General features: G+C 40.5%; 1 protein-coding gene across 2 annotated transcripts in view; it reads right to left on the reverse strand.

The window, feature by feature from the left end:
• Positions 1–15,362, reverse strand: part of LOC139162083 (ephrin type-B receptor 5) — a 254,307-nt gene that overhangs the window by 63,748 nt on the left and 175,197 nt on the right. For both annotated transcript variants that reach the window (XM_070742108.1, XM_070742109.1), the window contains exon 6: positions 12,819–13,157. In XM_070742108.1, the coding sequence (XP_070598209.1) occupies positions 12,819–13,157 (339 nt within the window). The remainder of the gene's footprint in view (positions 1–12,818; positions 13,158–15,362) is intronic.

A 15,362-nucleotide genomic window follows, 5' to 3' on the forward strand; every position in this document is an offset into this window, starting at 1 on the left:
CGGTTGAGCTCGGACTATGTGAGTGGGGAAGAGAGCCTTGTTAGCATGAGCTGTCAATATAAATCAAGGGCAGCTCGTGTCACCCTCACTCCTAATGATCCCGGAGAAGTGAATAGGGGAGGGGGAGAAGGCAGCACACAAAGGAGAATCCGTCCAATGGGATCGCTGCTTTAGAGGGGAGACTTTCAGTGCGTGTCTCCTTTGGGGGATGAACAGCTGAAGGAGCCCCGGGAATTTCCTTGAAGGATTTGAACTATTCTCTACATTTAGAAACAGGCACAAGACATTCTGATGGCTGCATACAAGATTACTTTGTTCCTTTCCTCCTGAACTATGTGCACTTCTAGGCTGAAGGCCTGTACTATTATCAGATAAGATATGTAGTGCATCTATTCTCTTATTCTCGCCTTTGTGAATCTCTCCCTCCGTCCCTCTCTCCCTCCCTCTCTCTCTCTGTGAGTGTGTCTGGGTCTGTGTGTAAAGGATCTAAGATACACTGGGCAAAGCTGGGAGTGATACAAATGTAAGACTATAATGCCTGGACTGCTTTGTAAACTCCATGAAATGTTAGGCTTATTGCAGAAAGAAATAATCTGGAAGCACAGAAAACAGAAATGAGAACAAACTCCCATTTTTATTGTGCAAGGGCTTGAACAAGGAACATCCTGAAATACAGCAAATGTAGCAACAATTATTGTTCACTAATTTGATGATTTTAGTAATACTGCTATGTTAATATTGATACTGTACATTTAAATATAAAAATGGTAAATACTGCTAAAACATATTTTCCATAATATTCCAAGGCATGGTGCAAATATGCCTATTTAGAGTGTAATGTCATGTCTACATAATTTTTGCTTATAATCCTAGGGCATTTCTGCAATCCCTTGCTGAAATGCATACTTTTCTCTCACATTAGGCATTAAAATGCAAAAGTTTATATTTTTAAACTGTCAAAATGTATTAGAACACTGCTCAAAATTGGTCCACACAATGCAGATGAAACAAATATATGGTAAGTAGGGATTCTATAAGTATATGTCACTAAGAAGTATTTAAATACATTTAAAAGATTTACTGCATTTTGATTATTACAGTGAATTAAGAGGAGAAAAGGAATATCCAGGTCTTCACCCAAACTAATCCTACAATCCATTTATTTTCCTTGTTTTCTACTTTACTGATAGTTTCGCAAGTGTAATTCTGATCTCTCTTAATTTAAACCTAAGGAAGGCAGAAGAGCTTTCTACATACAATGTTAGATTGGCCAACTCTAGAGGCTGAACTACAGAAATTCAGAAACACTGGCAACTCACATCCTTTTATCTTCTCTCTATCTATCACTTGCCTTCCCTTTCAAGACAGACAGATAGGTACATTATTATAACATTTGTTATTAAATTCTGTGAAATAAGAGTTGCCAGGATCAACAATTGATGGGAACTGAAAAGATGCAGGTATCAGAAGAGACGTGACAAAACGCAGCTGGAAGGGGGGAAAAGGAGAGAATGTGTTATGGAAAAAGTAAAAAAGATAGCTAACTAGGAACAGGAACTGACAGATAGCAGACAGACAAATGAAATCACAGTGATTGAAGGCACCTGGTGAAAGAACTTCCTCAGTATTATATTCTTTCTTGTGCTGATGGACAAAAGCTTCCTTGTCTTCACCAATGTTTATATTTTCTTGCATGCAAACATGACATACTATGCAGCACAATTATTTCTCCCACACTGAGTTTTTATATTTTTCCCATTTAGGTTCCTATTACTGGACGGGAAACCAATGTGGCAGAACTCAAAAATCTGCAGGGATGCATAGGAAACCTTCCCTTTCAGATCATCTCTTGCAACTTCACCCCCCTTCTAAAAATGTCTCTAAAAACAATGCTTTGGAGAAGTATTCTGTTTGAACCTCTGGACCAGATTTTGAAGAGGCTCTACATGGAACAAGAATCAGCTTCAACCACAACAACACAAGAGCACACAACAGATTTAAACTTAATATTAACCGCTCCAAACTTGACTGTAAAAAATATGACTTCAGTAACCGAGTTGTCGAAGGGTGGAACTCATTACCGGACTCCATAGTGTCATCCCCAAACCCCCAACACTTTACCCTTAGATTATCTACGGTTGACCTATCCAGATTCCTAAGAGGTCAGTAAGGGGCGAGTACAAGTGCACTAGAGTGCCTTCCGTCCCCTGTCCTATTGCTCTCCTATATCTCCTATACCTTTCTTCTATTCCTATATCTCTTCTTCTATTCTTTCATTGATATGTTCTATTACTATACCTTCTTTTCTATTATTTCTTAGATATATTGTACTATGAGTATCTCCTCTATAACCTTCATCATGTATTTTACTATGTGTATTGTTCTGTCTGGGTTTTCCCAGACCTCCACACCCACTGAAAAACAGCCAGACACTCTGGTAAATCCAAAAGTAATTTATAGCAGGAAAAAATAAGCACAAAGGAAAACCTGTCTTCACAGCAGACAGGTTACAATACTTTACAACAGGGTCTTGATGTCCAGTCAATTCCAAAAGCTTCTTGCTGGCACCCCCCCCAAGGTTTCAAGAGTCCAAGGCACAAACCAGGATTGTAGCCACCAAAGTTCACAGACAGGTCTCACGAATCTCCAAGATAAAACTCCACAAGCCAGGAAGGGTGGGGCCGCCTTTTATCCTTTCCCAAGCACCACACCCAAACCCAGCTGCGACCCCTAATGCTGGAAATATCTGGCCAATTGCGTTCTTCTCTCGTTAGCTCTCCTCTGTCGCATATCTATGAAGTCACTAGCATCTTCCCCCAGGGAATCCAGGCTGCTTGCTGGGGAGAGTTCCCCCTGGTGGAACTCTGGCTGTCCTTCATCTTCAGCCTGGGATTCAGCTTCTTCATCAGTCTGCCCCTCCTGGTCCTCAGCCTCTGAGCCGGACACCGACAGCAAATCAGCCATTCCCGGAGGGGTCCCAGGCTGAACCACAACAGTGTATATAGATATATACCCACTAAAACCCTCATTATGTATTGGACAAAATAAATAAATAAAATAAATAAATAAAATTAATTTCCTCCTACCCAGTTCATTGATAAAGGTGTTCTACCAGTGAAAGAGGCACATGAAATTCTACCCATTCTGAATTGCTTGCATAACAGCATTTGACATAGCTTAATTGAATGCTGCAATTGTCATTCAAAGGGCAGGCAGAATTACAACACCAATTACAATGCTGCAGTGTGTGCTTCCACATTTTACTAGGTGAGGTGACGGGAAGCAAGATACTTTTAAGATAATTTGCTATTATTTCTCGTGTTTACATAGCAACTACAAGAGTGTTATTAGCTCCACCCAGAAACATCTACTTCTAGAAGGAGGGTTTGTTATCAATGTGCCTTTGTCTGAATGAGAGAAGGCATTCTCTCCCATCATCTTGGCATTCCAGGTGCCAGGGTGATGGGTGTGAATGGTTGTGTGTTGAATGGGACAATAGAAATCTGTGGGAGGATAGCTACTCATTCTGTTTGGACAGAGTTCCAGTTCAGGAGTTCCTATTGCAGAGTTCCTACTGCAACCACTTTAATTAATCCAGGTCTGATTTGTTCTTTCAGGACTTCCAAGAGTCACTTTGGAAGTCAGATGGATAGCATATAAATTTAATTAATTGATTGATTAAATGTGATTCATTGCCACTGAAATTAAGTCTACGGAGAAGCGCGGCATACAAATCTAATAAACGAATGAATGAATGAATGAATGAATGAATGAATGAATAAATAAATAAATAAGTTGGTCCATCTTCTGCTGGTTGTTTATTTTCCTTCTACCTTTCTCCAATTTTATGGATTTCTGAAGGGAACTACGTCTTCACATAAGGCGATAATTTTAGCTTGGTTATTTTGCCTCCAATACAAACTCAGAATTGATTTTTTTTCTAGAATCCATTTGTTTTCTTTTCCAGACACATTAAAACACAATCACAGTAGGTAGATTGTCCTAGCCCCCTTATTCACCTGCATCAATATCTTCCTAAAAATCCCAAAGGAATGGAAAAGCTATATCACAATGTCAATATATTGAAAAAGTAAAAACCCCCACAACCTAACCAGATATGAGGATTGGTGTCTGTAGAAGGGGAGGGGGTGTGATGGACTGTAATGAAGCAGCATTTCTACAGGAAGGAGGGAATACATTCCAAAAAGGGTGTGAAACCAGAAGGAACACAGCCAGAAGTTGGATAGGACAGTGTTTCCCAACCTTGGCAACTTGAAGAGATCTGGACTTCAACTTCCAGAATTCCCCAGCCAACGAATGCTGGCTGGGGAATTCTGGGAGTTGAAGTCCAGATCTCTTCAAGTTGCCAAGGTTGGGAAACACTGGGATTGGAGATGGAAGAAGAGAATTAGGATGCCCCCTCCCTAAAATCTCCCAAGGTACATCTGTTGGTGTAACAATAAGTAAAGATTTAGTCTGTCAAGATTCTGTCTGTGGGTTGTAAGCAAATAAAGGTCTGGATTTTGGCTGGTTTGTTCTGTGCTGTTCTAAGGACAGGTCTGACATTACTATCTAATCATACTATTACATACAATTAGTAAATTACACATTAAATATCTTTACTATAATCTTGCTGACAGGACGGGTCAAGAAAGAATTTTAGCAGTGGAAGAAGCTGGCTTCAGATCAGGTTTTTCATTGCTGACTAATCTTGCACCACATCTCTGCAAAGCACGCTAACCCTCCTGGTGAGGCTCTTTATGCAGCTTTTATAGATCTGAAAGTGGCATTTGATTCAATCCCTTGTGAGAGGCTGTAGCAAATTGGAAGCTTCCTTTATTGATTGCTAATGCCTGCAATTAATTATGCAAGTTCTACATCAAACATCAAGGTACAGTGACAGTGCCACTGCAATGTAGCCGCAATGTTAAAATGACGGAGACTTGACCGAATCTCTTTCAACTTTTAAGGAAGTCAGGACTGATATATATTCTCACCTTCCATTCAAAATTTATATCAATGGTTTTATTTATTTTATTTATTTATTAATTAGATTTGTATGCCGCCCCTCTCCACAGACTCGGGGCGGCTAACAACAGTAAAAAGACGATATAAACAAATCTAATATTAAAAGTAATTAAAAAACCCCCAATTTAAGGAACCAATCATACATACAGACATACCATGCATAAATGTTATAAGCCTAGGGTGAAGGGAATATCTCAATTCGCCCATGCCTGACGACAGAGGTGGGTTTTAAGGAGCTTATGAAAGGCAAGGAGGGTGGGGGCAACTCTGATATCTGGGGGGAGTTGGTTCCAGAGGGTCGGGGCCGCCACAGAGAAGGCTCTTCCCCTGGGTCCCGCCAAATGACCTTGTTTAGTCGACAGGACCCGGAGAATGCCAACTCTGTGGGACCTAACTGGTCACTGGGATTCGTGCAGCAGAAGACGGTCCCAGAGATTATTTTTGATATGGTGAAATGACTAAATTAATAAAGATTCTATTATCCTATCCTATCCTCCCCACTCTACCCTTAAACTCTTATTAAAACTGAGATCCACCCTGTATCCAACACTGTATTCTTGTCTGTACACCCAAATCAGATTGTGATTGTAGTCTTCATATGTTAACTTCCTACTGCCATCCTGAAATGCTACAATTAATCATGTGAAAACCAGGCATGATTGCATTCATCAAGAGGCATGCTAATCACTCCCACATTACTACTATAACTGGTTTGATAATAATTATAAGATTGAGCAGGTGAAGGCTTTTCAATAGTTTTACATTTATATACAGAACATCACCTTCCTGGAAATTTCCACTCTAAAAACCTCTCTTACTGTGTCTTAACAGACTCCAATGAAGTAATTAGATATTCAACTATAGGGGCAACAGTTTTGCTCACAGAGTAATTAAATTAAAATTAATTAGATTAATTTTTTTATAAAGCTAAAGGCTCCTGCTATCTGGTGCACAGTGTTCAATCTAAATTCTTGAGATCTCTATTCTATCCACTGTAGCTGAGGCTCATCTCTAACCTGAGCTTGCTGCAAAAATAGGACTGGGCAGAATCCTCTTTGTGGGTTAACTGAAATTACAAGAGTCATGTAACATCTGCACCTGTATTCTTTGTCTACAGATTTCCAGGTGTAATTCAGGGTGACAGTTTATATAATAATAATAACAACAGAGTTGGAAGGACCTTGGAGGTTTTCTAGTCCAACCCTCTGCTTAATCAGGAAACACTACACTACTTCAGACAGATGGTTATCCAACATATTCTTAAAAACTTCCAGTGTTGGAGCATTCACAACTTCTGGTGGCAAGTTATTCCATGGATTAATTGTTCTAACTGTCAGGCAATTTCTCCTTAATTCTAAGTTGCTTCTCTCCTTGTATTGTTTCCACCCATTGCTTCTTGTCCTACCCTCAGGTGCTTTGGAGAATAGGTTGACTTCTTCTTTGTGGCAACCCCTGAGATATTGGAACACTGCTATCATGCCTCCCCTAGTCCTTCTTTTCACTAAACTAGCCATGCTCAGTTCCTGCAATCGTTCTTCATGTGTTTTAGCCTTCAGTCCTCTCATCATCTTTGTTTTTCTTCTCTGCACTTTTTCTAGAGCCTCAACTTCCTTTTGACATCGTGGCGACCAAAACTTAATGCAGAATTCTAACTGTGACCTTATCAAGGCCTTATAAAGTGGTATTAACACTTCATGTGATCTTGATTCTATGCAGCCTAGAACTGTGTTGGCTTTTATGGCAGTTGCTGCACACTGCTGGCTCATATTTAAATGGTTGTCCACTAGGACTCCAAGTTCCTTTTCACTGTTACTACTTTTAAGCAATGTACCACATATACTGTACCTGTGCATTTTGTTTTTCTTGACTAAATGTAGAACCTCACTTTTTTCACTACTGAATTTCATTTTGTTAAATAGTGCTCATTGTTCATGTTTGTCAAAATTTTGTGCCTATCTTCTGGACTGTTGGCTATTCTTGCCAGTTTGGTGTCATCTGCAAATTTGATGAGTTCCCCATCTATCCCCTTGTCTAAGTCATTGATGAAGATATTGAAGAGTACTGGCCTAAAACAGAGCCTTGGGGTGCGCCACTGCAAACATCCTCCCATGTAGATGCAGTTCCATTGAGCATTATGCATTGAGTGTGGTTGGTTAGCCAGTTTTGAATCCATCTGGTGGTGTTTAATCCTATAAAGTCTTATATAATTTGTCTCCTATGTCTATGGAGATTCTCAGTTATCCAGGCCATGGTTGACCCAAAGGTGCTTTTTTTAAAATGTTTTCCTCAGAAGGCAACTGGGCTTTTTGGTTTTTCTTTGAAGATGTTTCAATTTTCATCCATGAAGATTCTTCAACTCCGACTGGGTGGTGAGGAATGGAAGGATTTGTACTCCTTGCAAACAGCTGGTCATTTGCATTCTTTTAGCAAATGGTTGAGGCCAGTTGGAGATTTATCTGTGTCTTCAGGGTGACCTGAGTAATGCAAATGGGTGGGGAGTCTTCTTGGAACTATTGAAAGGACTGTGTTGTAGACTGGAGATAGATGATGTCATATCCCTCTCCCTCTGTTGAGAGAGAGCTGCTCAATTTTGACATAGATATGGCCTCTTTGATCCATCTTTCCAGTGAAGGGCTACCAAAATGTTTACTACCACACTGTGGGCGTGGCTTATGCAGGATGTCCTGCATTTTCTTTCAACATCTTTCAGTGCAAATTGGGTGCTCTGGGGTGGAGCTTCATTTTTGCTACCCCACTGTGTCTCCCCCCCCCCCCCAAAATCCAGGCAGTAGCCCACCCCTGCCTCTTTCAAACCAGCAGTCTTCTCTGTCCAAAAGGATTTTGCTGTCTTCAAAAGAGTGGCCTTTGTCTTTTAAATGCAGATGGACTTCTAAATCTAGTCCTGATGGGTTTGTTCTTCTATGTTGTGCCATGTGTTTATTCTCCTAGACTTCTTCAGCATTGCTTCCTTCTAGAATCATAGAATTTGCTTGTGCATGCAGCCCAACAAAATCTATTAAACATTATTGGGGGGCAGGGACTTGCACCTCCCTCTTGAGGTGAAGTTAGCATCTGCACAGAGCTTTCCCAGAGAGCATTTGTGCCCTGTCCTTTGGGGTCAATAAGGACAAATACTGAACCATTGAAGTGGGAGATGTATCTCCTTTCCAGACCACTTTATAGCCTTAGTAAAAGGACCAATTGTCCTATAAATGCTGTTGATCAATACCAGCTCAGCTAGCAGGAAATAAATATATTAAGTCTTGGTCAATCTCTTGCCTCAACATTCAACTAGATTTCCAAGACATCAACTGGGGACAGGGACTCTAGAATAGATTGCAATTCTCTTACTTTCTATCGCACTAGTAATAGTGGGGGAATTGATATAGATGACTTTGAATAAATGCATGGGACCCTAAGATGGATGGTTAAGGAAATGCAAAACCCATGATGAGGTTACTTTGACCAAAGCAGCTTAATATCAAGGTGGCCATGTCATCTGGCCTCAGATAACACTTCATCCAACAGATGTTGCAGAACACATTTTGACCTTGCCTTTCTCTCCTGAATTGAAGGAAAAGATGTGGAAAGGATTTGTGCTTTTGATATATAGAACTGGAAGATGTGAATAATTTACAGCAATGTTCAGCCTGGAAATCTGTTGGAGATAATACATGCTTGTTATCTGATTGTTCATGTTGCTTACATAGCTTCAATTTCCCCTTTCTACTTATTCTGCCCAGTCCTCGGAGCTCCTAAGGTTGCACATGTAACACCATTATTGAACAAGCTGCATTGGTTATTGGTTTGCGTCCAAATCCAATTAAAGGTGTTGGTTGTTACCTTTACAGCCCTACATCATGGCATAGGTCCAATTTGTCTGAGGAGCTGTCTCTTTCTGATGGGACAAGACTGCTCTACTTGCGCCAGTGGAAAAGGCCTGCTACAGATCCTGTCTGCTAAACAAGCATGTTAGAGAAGAGCCTTTTCTGTTGTGGCCCTATCCCTCTGGAATGTTCTACCATTGAAGGTGAGAACTGCCCCCTCCTTTTTGGTCTTCTGGAAGGATATCAAAAGGGAAAGATTTCTTCCTTGTCCTAGCTGGTTTTTAGGTTTCTTAGTTTGATTTTAATATTGTTTAATACTTTAACTTTGTGTTGTTTTAATCTTTTAATCTTCTAACTATTATTTATTTTATAGCAATAGCAATAGAATTTAGACATATATACCACTTCACAGTGCTTTACAGCCCTCTCTAAGCAGTTTACAGAGAGTAAGCATATTGGCCCCAACTATCTGGGTCCTTATTTTACCGACCTTGGAAGGATGGAAGGCTGAGTCAACCTTGAGCCTACTGAGATTTGATCTGCCAGACTGCTGGCAGCTGGTGACAAGCAGAAATAGCTTGCAGTACTGCACTCTAACCACTGTGCCATCGAGGTTCATTTTAACCTGTAAGCTACCCAGAGTTACTATGTAGAGGAGATGGGAAATACAAACATTTTAAAAATAATTTTTCTATTATTCTCTAAACTTCTGTTCATCTTTATGGATATCATGTGGTTCATAGGTTAAAGATGTAAATGACCAGCAGTTCAAATTGTGCATCTTCTTCCCTCTTCAAAACAGAAAACAGTAAAAGGTGGACTAGAATAATTTCTAATTAATGGGAAGAACAGAACGTTCTTTTTAGGAAAGCAGTGAAAATACCCACAACTTCAAATTGTGCAGAATGCAGCTGCGAGAGCAATCATGGGCTTTTCCAAATATGCCCATGTTACTCCAACACTTCGCAGTCTGCACTGGTTGCCGATCAGTTTCCGGTCACAATTCAAAGTGTTGGTTATTACCTATAAAGCCCTTCATGGCACCGGACCAGGATACCTGCGAGACCGCCTTCTGCCGCACGAATCCCAGCGACCAGTCAGGTCCCACAGAGTTGGCCTTCTCCGGGTCCTGTCGACTGAACAATGTCGTCTGGCGGGACCCAGGAGAAGAGCCTTCTCTGTGGCGGCTCCGACCCTCTGGAATCAGCTCCCTCCAGAGATTAGAACTGCCCCTACCCTCCTTGCCTTTCGTAAACTCCTCAAAACCCACCTCTGTCGTCAAGCGTGGGGGAACTGAGACATCTCCCCCTGCCTATGTAGTTTTAGTGCATGATATGACTGTATGTATGTCTTTTTTATATTGGGGTTCCTTGTTTTTAGATTTTTTAAATGTACAATTGCTATGTTAGATTTTAAATTATTAGATTTGTCAATACATATTGTTCTTTATCACTGTTGTGAGCCACCCTGAGTCTGCGGAGAGGGGTGGCATACAAATCTAAATAATAATAATAATAATAATAATAATAATAATAATAATAATAATAATAACAACGACGTATATTTTACTTGAGTTTTCTTTTTTCTCAAACTTGTTTATGCTTTATTATTTATTATTCTGCCTTTATTATTTTCATAAATAATACTCCTTTCTTCTCCTAATCTCTGCACAATACCTCAGCTATGAGGTGACTTGGGGTGAAAGAAAGTGACCGGCCTAAAGTTAACCACACCTAAGGTGGGACTAGATAATATTTTAACCACTAGACAAAGCTAGTTTAATTTTGCTTTGGTGGTTTTGATTGTTGCTAGCTACCCTGAGTTACTTATACTTATTAGAAGAATAGAATATAAAGTTGTAAACAAATAAATACAAATGTACAGGATTCTAAATTTCATATGCTGTTTGTGGCATTTATCCATGAAATAAAGACACAGACAAGAGGCTCTTAGATGTTTATGGCAATCGTAATCATGAATCCCCAACCTCCCAATTAATTCTTCTACCCTATTACACGAATTAGGAAAAACCTACTGGCTAGATAAAGCCAAAAGAGCAAAATTGCTATTTATTCTTACATCAGGCACTCCAACCCCCTGCCAAAATCTGTTAAAAGGTTCCATTTCTCATAGCAACTGATCTCCTAACTGATATGGTTGGCTCCTCTGTCAAGCAAGCAAGGGAAAAAACAGACATGCCATCATCTGACTGTGCTAGAGTGGGAGGAAAGGAAGAAAGCGAGCAGTGACTCTGATTTTCAACAGATTAGGCTATGAAACCAAATCCAGTGGTTCGAATCTCACCTTAGCTATACATTCAATAAGTGGTCTTAGGCAATCTACTGTCTCCTAAATTCAATGTTCCCATCTATAATATGGATCGTTGAACAATTATATAAAGGATATTGAGCGTGTGAAAATGCTGTACAATTTCCAAGTAGGAATAGCAGTTATCATCTTAGTAACAATACGAGAAGGCATGTTAGGCTGAGAATCTAAAGGGATTGGTTGTCCCAAGGGACTAATGCCTTAGACAGTAAATTCAAAGAGCATGACTTTAATAATATTCTGTATTTGCATAGATTTTAAAATGTTCATAGTATCATACTGAGCCAAATATTTCACTTCAAAGATATTTTTCTGAATTGCAAAGGCAAGCTCTTTCCCTTTTGCCAAGTTTTTGGGGAGTGGATTCAAGCAAAATAAAAAGTTTTATCAAAGGCCATGGGAATACATGCTTTCACTCGGTAACACAGGGTAGCTTTATAGTGCAAGGCTGCAACAAGTCCCATTAAACATGAGAAGCTAATGAAACATATTGATGATGTTATATAATTTGATGACATGACTTACCTGTTCTGTGAAGTGTGCATAGTATTAACAACCTGAACAGTTTTGTAGGAGGAGAGAGTTCTCGGAGAGGGGCAGCATATAAATCCAATTAATAAAATAATAAATAAATAAATGGTGTTGCAAACTATAAAAATTCCTCGAATGTATTGGGAATGGGGGCTTGTGGACATTCCTGACATTTCTAGATGGCCCTATGAAACCTAAAATGTAGGCTGAAATCCTATTGGATCTCAAAATCTATTTTTCATATCCTTAGACAATCTTGCAAAGTTATAAATACCTGGAGATCTTACTGGACCACTTAAAAGGAACAGCACCCCACCCCAATTTTCATTTTTTTTTCAGTTTTAGGTAACAAGAATGTCCCAGCATTAGGCTCAACATCTCAAAAATACATCCTGTGGAGACCTTTCACAACATAGTGGAAAGATTGTGTAGACCATATGGAAAATAAGAAAATGGAGATTTGTTTCTGCAGTTTGCATCATCTGTGACTTCACACAGTCACAAAATCAAGATCCAAGATAAGTTTTTTTAGTTTTGTAAGAGGAGAGAAACCTGAGCATTTTCTATCCTCTGACCAATTTCACCCATCTATGTTTTACATAAATTGCCTTCACAGTCTTATCTAGCTGCCAGAGAGGGGCGGCATACAAATCTAATTAATAATAATAATAATAATAATAATAATAATAATAATAATAGGTTGATATTTGGTCATAAATGAAACTGAGATTCTACCTCTAAAAGTCTGCTATTAGTGGAAACCCATTGTTCTCTTTGATTTTCTTTCATCATCATTCACAGAATAAAGGAAGGAAGGAAGGAAGGAAGGAAGCAAGGAAGGAAGGAAGGAAGGAAGCAAGCAAGCAAGCAAGCAAGCAAGCAAGCAAGCAAGCAAGCAAGCAAGCAAGCAAGCAAGGAAGGAAGGAAGGAAGGAAGGAAGGAAGCAAGCAAGCAAGCAAGCAAGCAAGCAAGCAAGCAAGCAAGCAAGGAAGGACAATGAATGAATGAATGAATGAATGAATGAATATTAAGACTGGCAAAGGAACACAGAGGAACAGGAAGGGTTAAACTAAGCAATGATAATCAACAAAATGTGCTCCTTACCTGACTGGCTGGTGCTGACATTGATGGCAGCATAATGTGGAGAATCTGGGCTCAGTTCAGTCACAAGGTTGACTGCTTGAATCTCAAAAGTATACTGAACACGTGCTAGGAGGTTGGACACTTGCACCCGGCTTTCGGTCAGCCCCACCTGCCGGGGTTCAAACTGAACACTGTCCCCACAACGGACACAAGGCCCTGGAGAGCCATTCGGACACACTTTGCAGATGACATTGAAGAAAACATCCTTCCGACCACCCAGATCCTTTGGGAGACGCCAGGTCAGGAGGACATTGGATCCAATTATTTCATAGCTGAGATCACGAGGAGCTGATGGGATACCTACAAAAACAGTTGAAAATGAAATCTTGAAAAACTGAAATTTTAAAAAAATGAAATGGTGAAGTACAAAGGTAAGCAGCGACATTATTTCATTATCTCTGGAGCAAAGTAAAATGAACAAGAGAAAAATCTTTCCCAAGAAACAATTTTAACTCAAATTTCAAAGCTGAAAAACTACATAGTTTGATACTCCAAAACAGCCAACAGCCAGAAACATTTGAAATCGTTTCCAGATTTCAAGAACTGCTACTACTTCCACCACCAATAGAGAATCCCAGTTTTGCTTTCCTCCTCAGTCCCCATCTCTTAAAATCTCACATTTTGCTAATGGGGTAATAAAAATAAGGAATACTGTATTTCAGGGGTCCCCAAACTTTTTACACAAGGGGCCAGTTCACTGTCCCTCGGACTGTTGGAGGGCCGGACTATAAAAAAACCTGTGAACAGATTCCTATGCACACTGTACATGCCTTGCACACTGCACATATCTCTCTTCCTCCCTCCCTTTCTCTCTCCCTCTCCTTCTCCCCTTCCTTCCCTCCCTTCCCTCCCTCCTTCCTTCCTCTCCACTTCTTTCCCTCGCTCTTTTTCCCTTCTCTTTCCCTTTTCTTTCTTTCTCTCCACTTCTCTCTCTCTCTTTTCTCACTTTCACCCTCCCTCTTCTCTCCCCGCGGAGGACTCACCCGACAAGCCTCCACCCTCCGACCCCGGACTCCCATTCAATCCCCATTCAGAAAACAGGAGCTAGCAACTCAAAGAGGAGGAGGAGGCAGGTGTGTGCGTGTATGTGTGTGTGTGTTGTGCCCAGCTCGGCTTTCGGCAAGCCTTACTTTACCTCGGGTGAGATGAGATTGAGGGGGACGTTCTCACTGCTTTTCCAGTGTGGCCTTGGGAAAGACCCACGGGCCAGATAAATGGCCTCAGCAGGCCGCGTGTGGCCCGCGGGCTGTTATTTGGGGACCGCTGCTGTATTTCAATTTAGACCAGCTGTCATTGCCTAACCCATCCAGACAATTATTATTATTTAGGTATTCATAAATATGAACCCAATTGCAACCTTCACTATGTTTCTGCTTCACTGTGCTTTTCAAGATTTTTTAAAAGAACATCTTAAGTTTCAACAAAGAATCTTGATGTGCCTTAAATGCAAACAAATTTAATATAAACATCCTCAAAACAACAAATGTCACTGAATCATGGCTGTTCGCAAAATGCTTGCCATCAGGAAACACCTTAAAATTAATTAAACTCCAACCTATTTTTCCTAAAAAATATAGATAATTATGTCTAGAAATCAAATAGCAATGTTGATGAGCACAAAATGGCTTGGTGGGTAAAAGAGGAGGAAAAAGAAGTGATCCACCATAGTCTTTGTGGCTATGATTGATTCCCGTGAATGTTACCAATGGACAGTCATTCTTTTTTAAAAAAGATATTGTACATTAGTCTTTAAAAAGCCACAAGATACTTCACCGTTTTTAAGGTCACAGACTGATGTGGCTATGCCAATGGAATCTGCAATACCATAAACCACATTTCCACCACTGTCTTCATTTTAAAGTATATCTTGAGGTCATATTTGAACAGCTATTTTGTGAGTGAGTAATCTCTCTCCTACTCTACCCAGCAATCATTTATTCTTCATAACTTTAAATAGGCAGCTAGCCTAGAAAGGCTGGAGACCCTTGTTCTTTCCATGCTTCTGTACAAGTTCAAAAATAATAGTTTTGGGAACACACACCTCTCTAAAATGCATGAAATGCAACAGAACTGGACCTCAGCAAAGAAGACGAGGGACTTGAGGAAGAAACTAAAGTACGGGGAAGGAATCATGGAAGAAGCTGAAGGAAAAGGAGCAAACACAGACTGGGACAGAAGAAGAATCCGAGATATAAAAGGAAATAGGGACCATCCTGGGGATGGGGGGATGGTGTTCCAGCAGGGAAAATGGAGCTGCGTGCACAACTCTGTGTGACCGGTGGGCGCACGTGCACCCATGCGAGATTTGGCTTCTGTGGCGCAGCAGGTAGAGTGCTGTGCCGGGGTGGCGCAGCAGGTAGAGTGCTGCATTGCAGGCCACTGAATCCGTCTGTAGATCTATAGGTCAGCGGTTCAAATCTCATCACCGGCTCAAGGTTGACTCAGCCTTCCATCCTTCCGAGGTGGGTAAAATGAGGACCCGGATTGTGGGGAAAATAGGCTGGC

Source organism: Erythrolamprus reginae, chromosome 2 (assembly GCF_031021105.1).
Source record: "Erythrolamprus reginae isolate rEryReg1 chromosome 2, rEryReg1.hap1, whole genome shotgun sequence".
Classification (NCBI taxonomy): domain Eukaryota; kingdom Metazoa; phylum Chordata; class Lepidosauria; order Squamata; family Dipsadidae; genus Erythrolamprus; species Erythrolamprus reginae.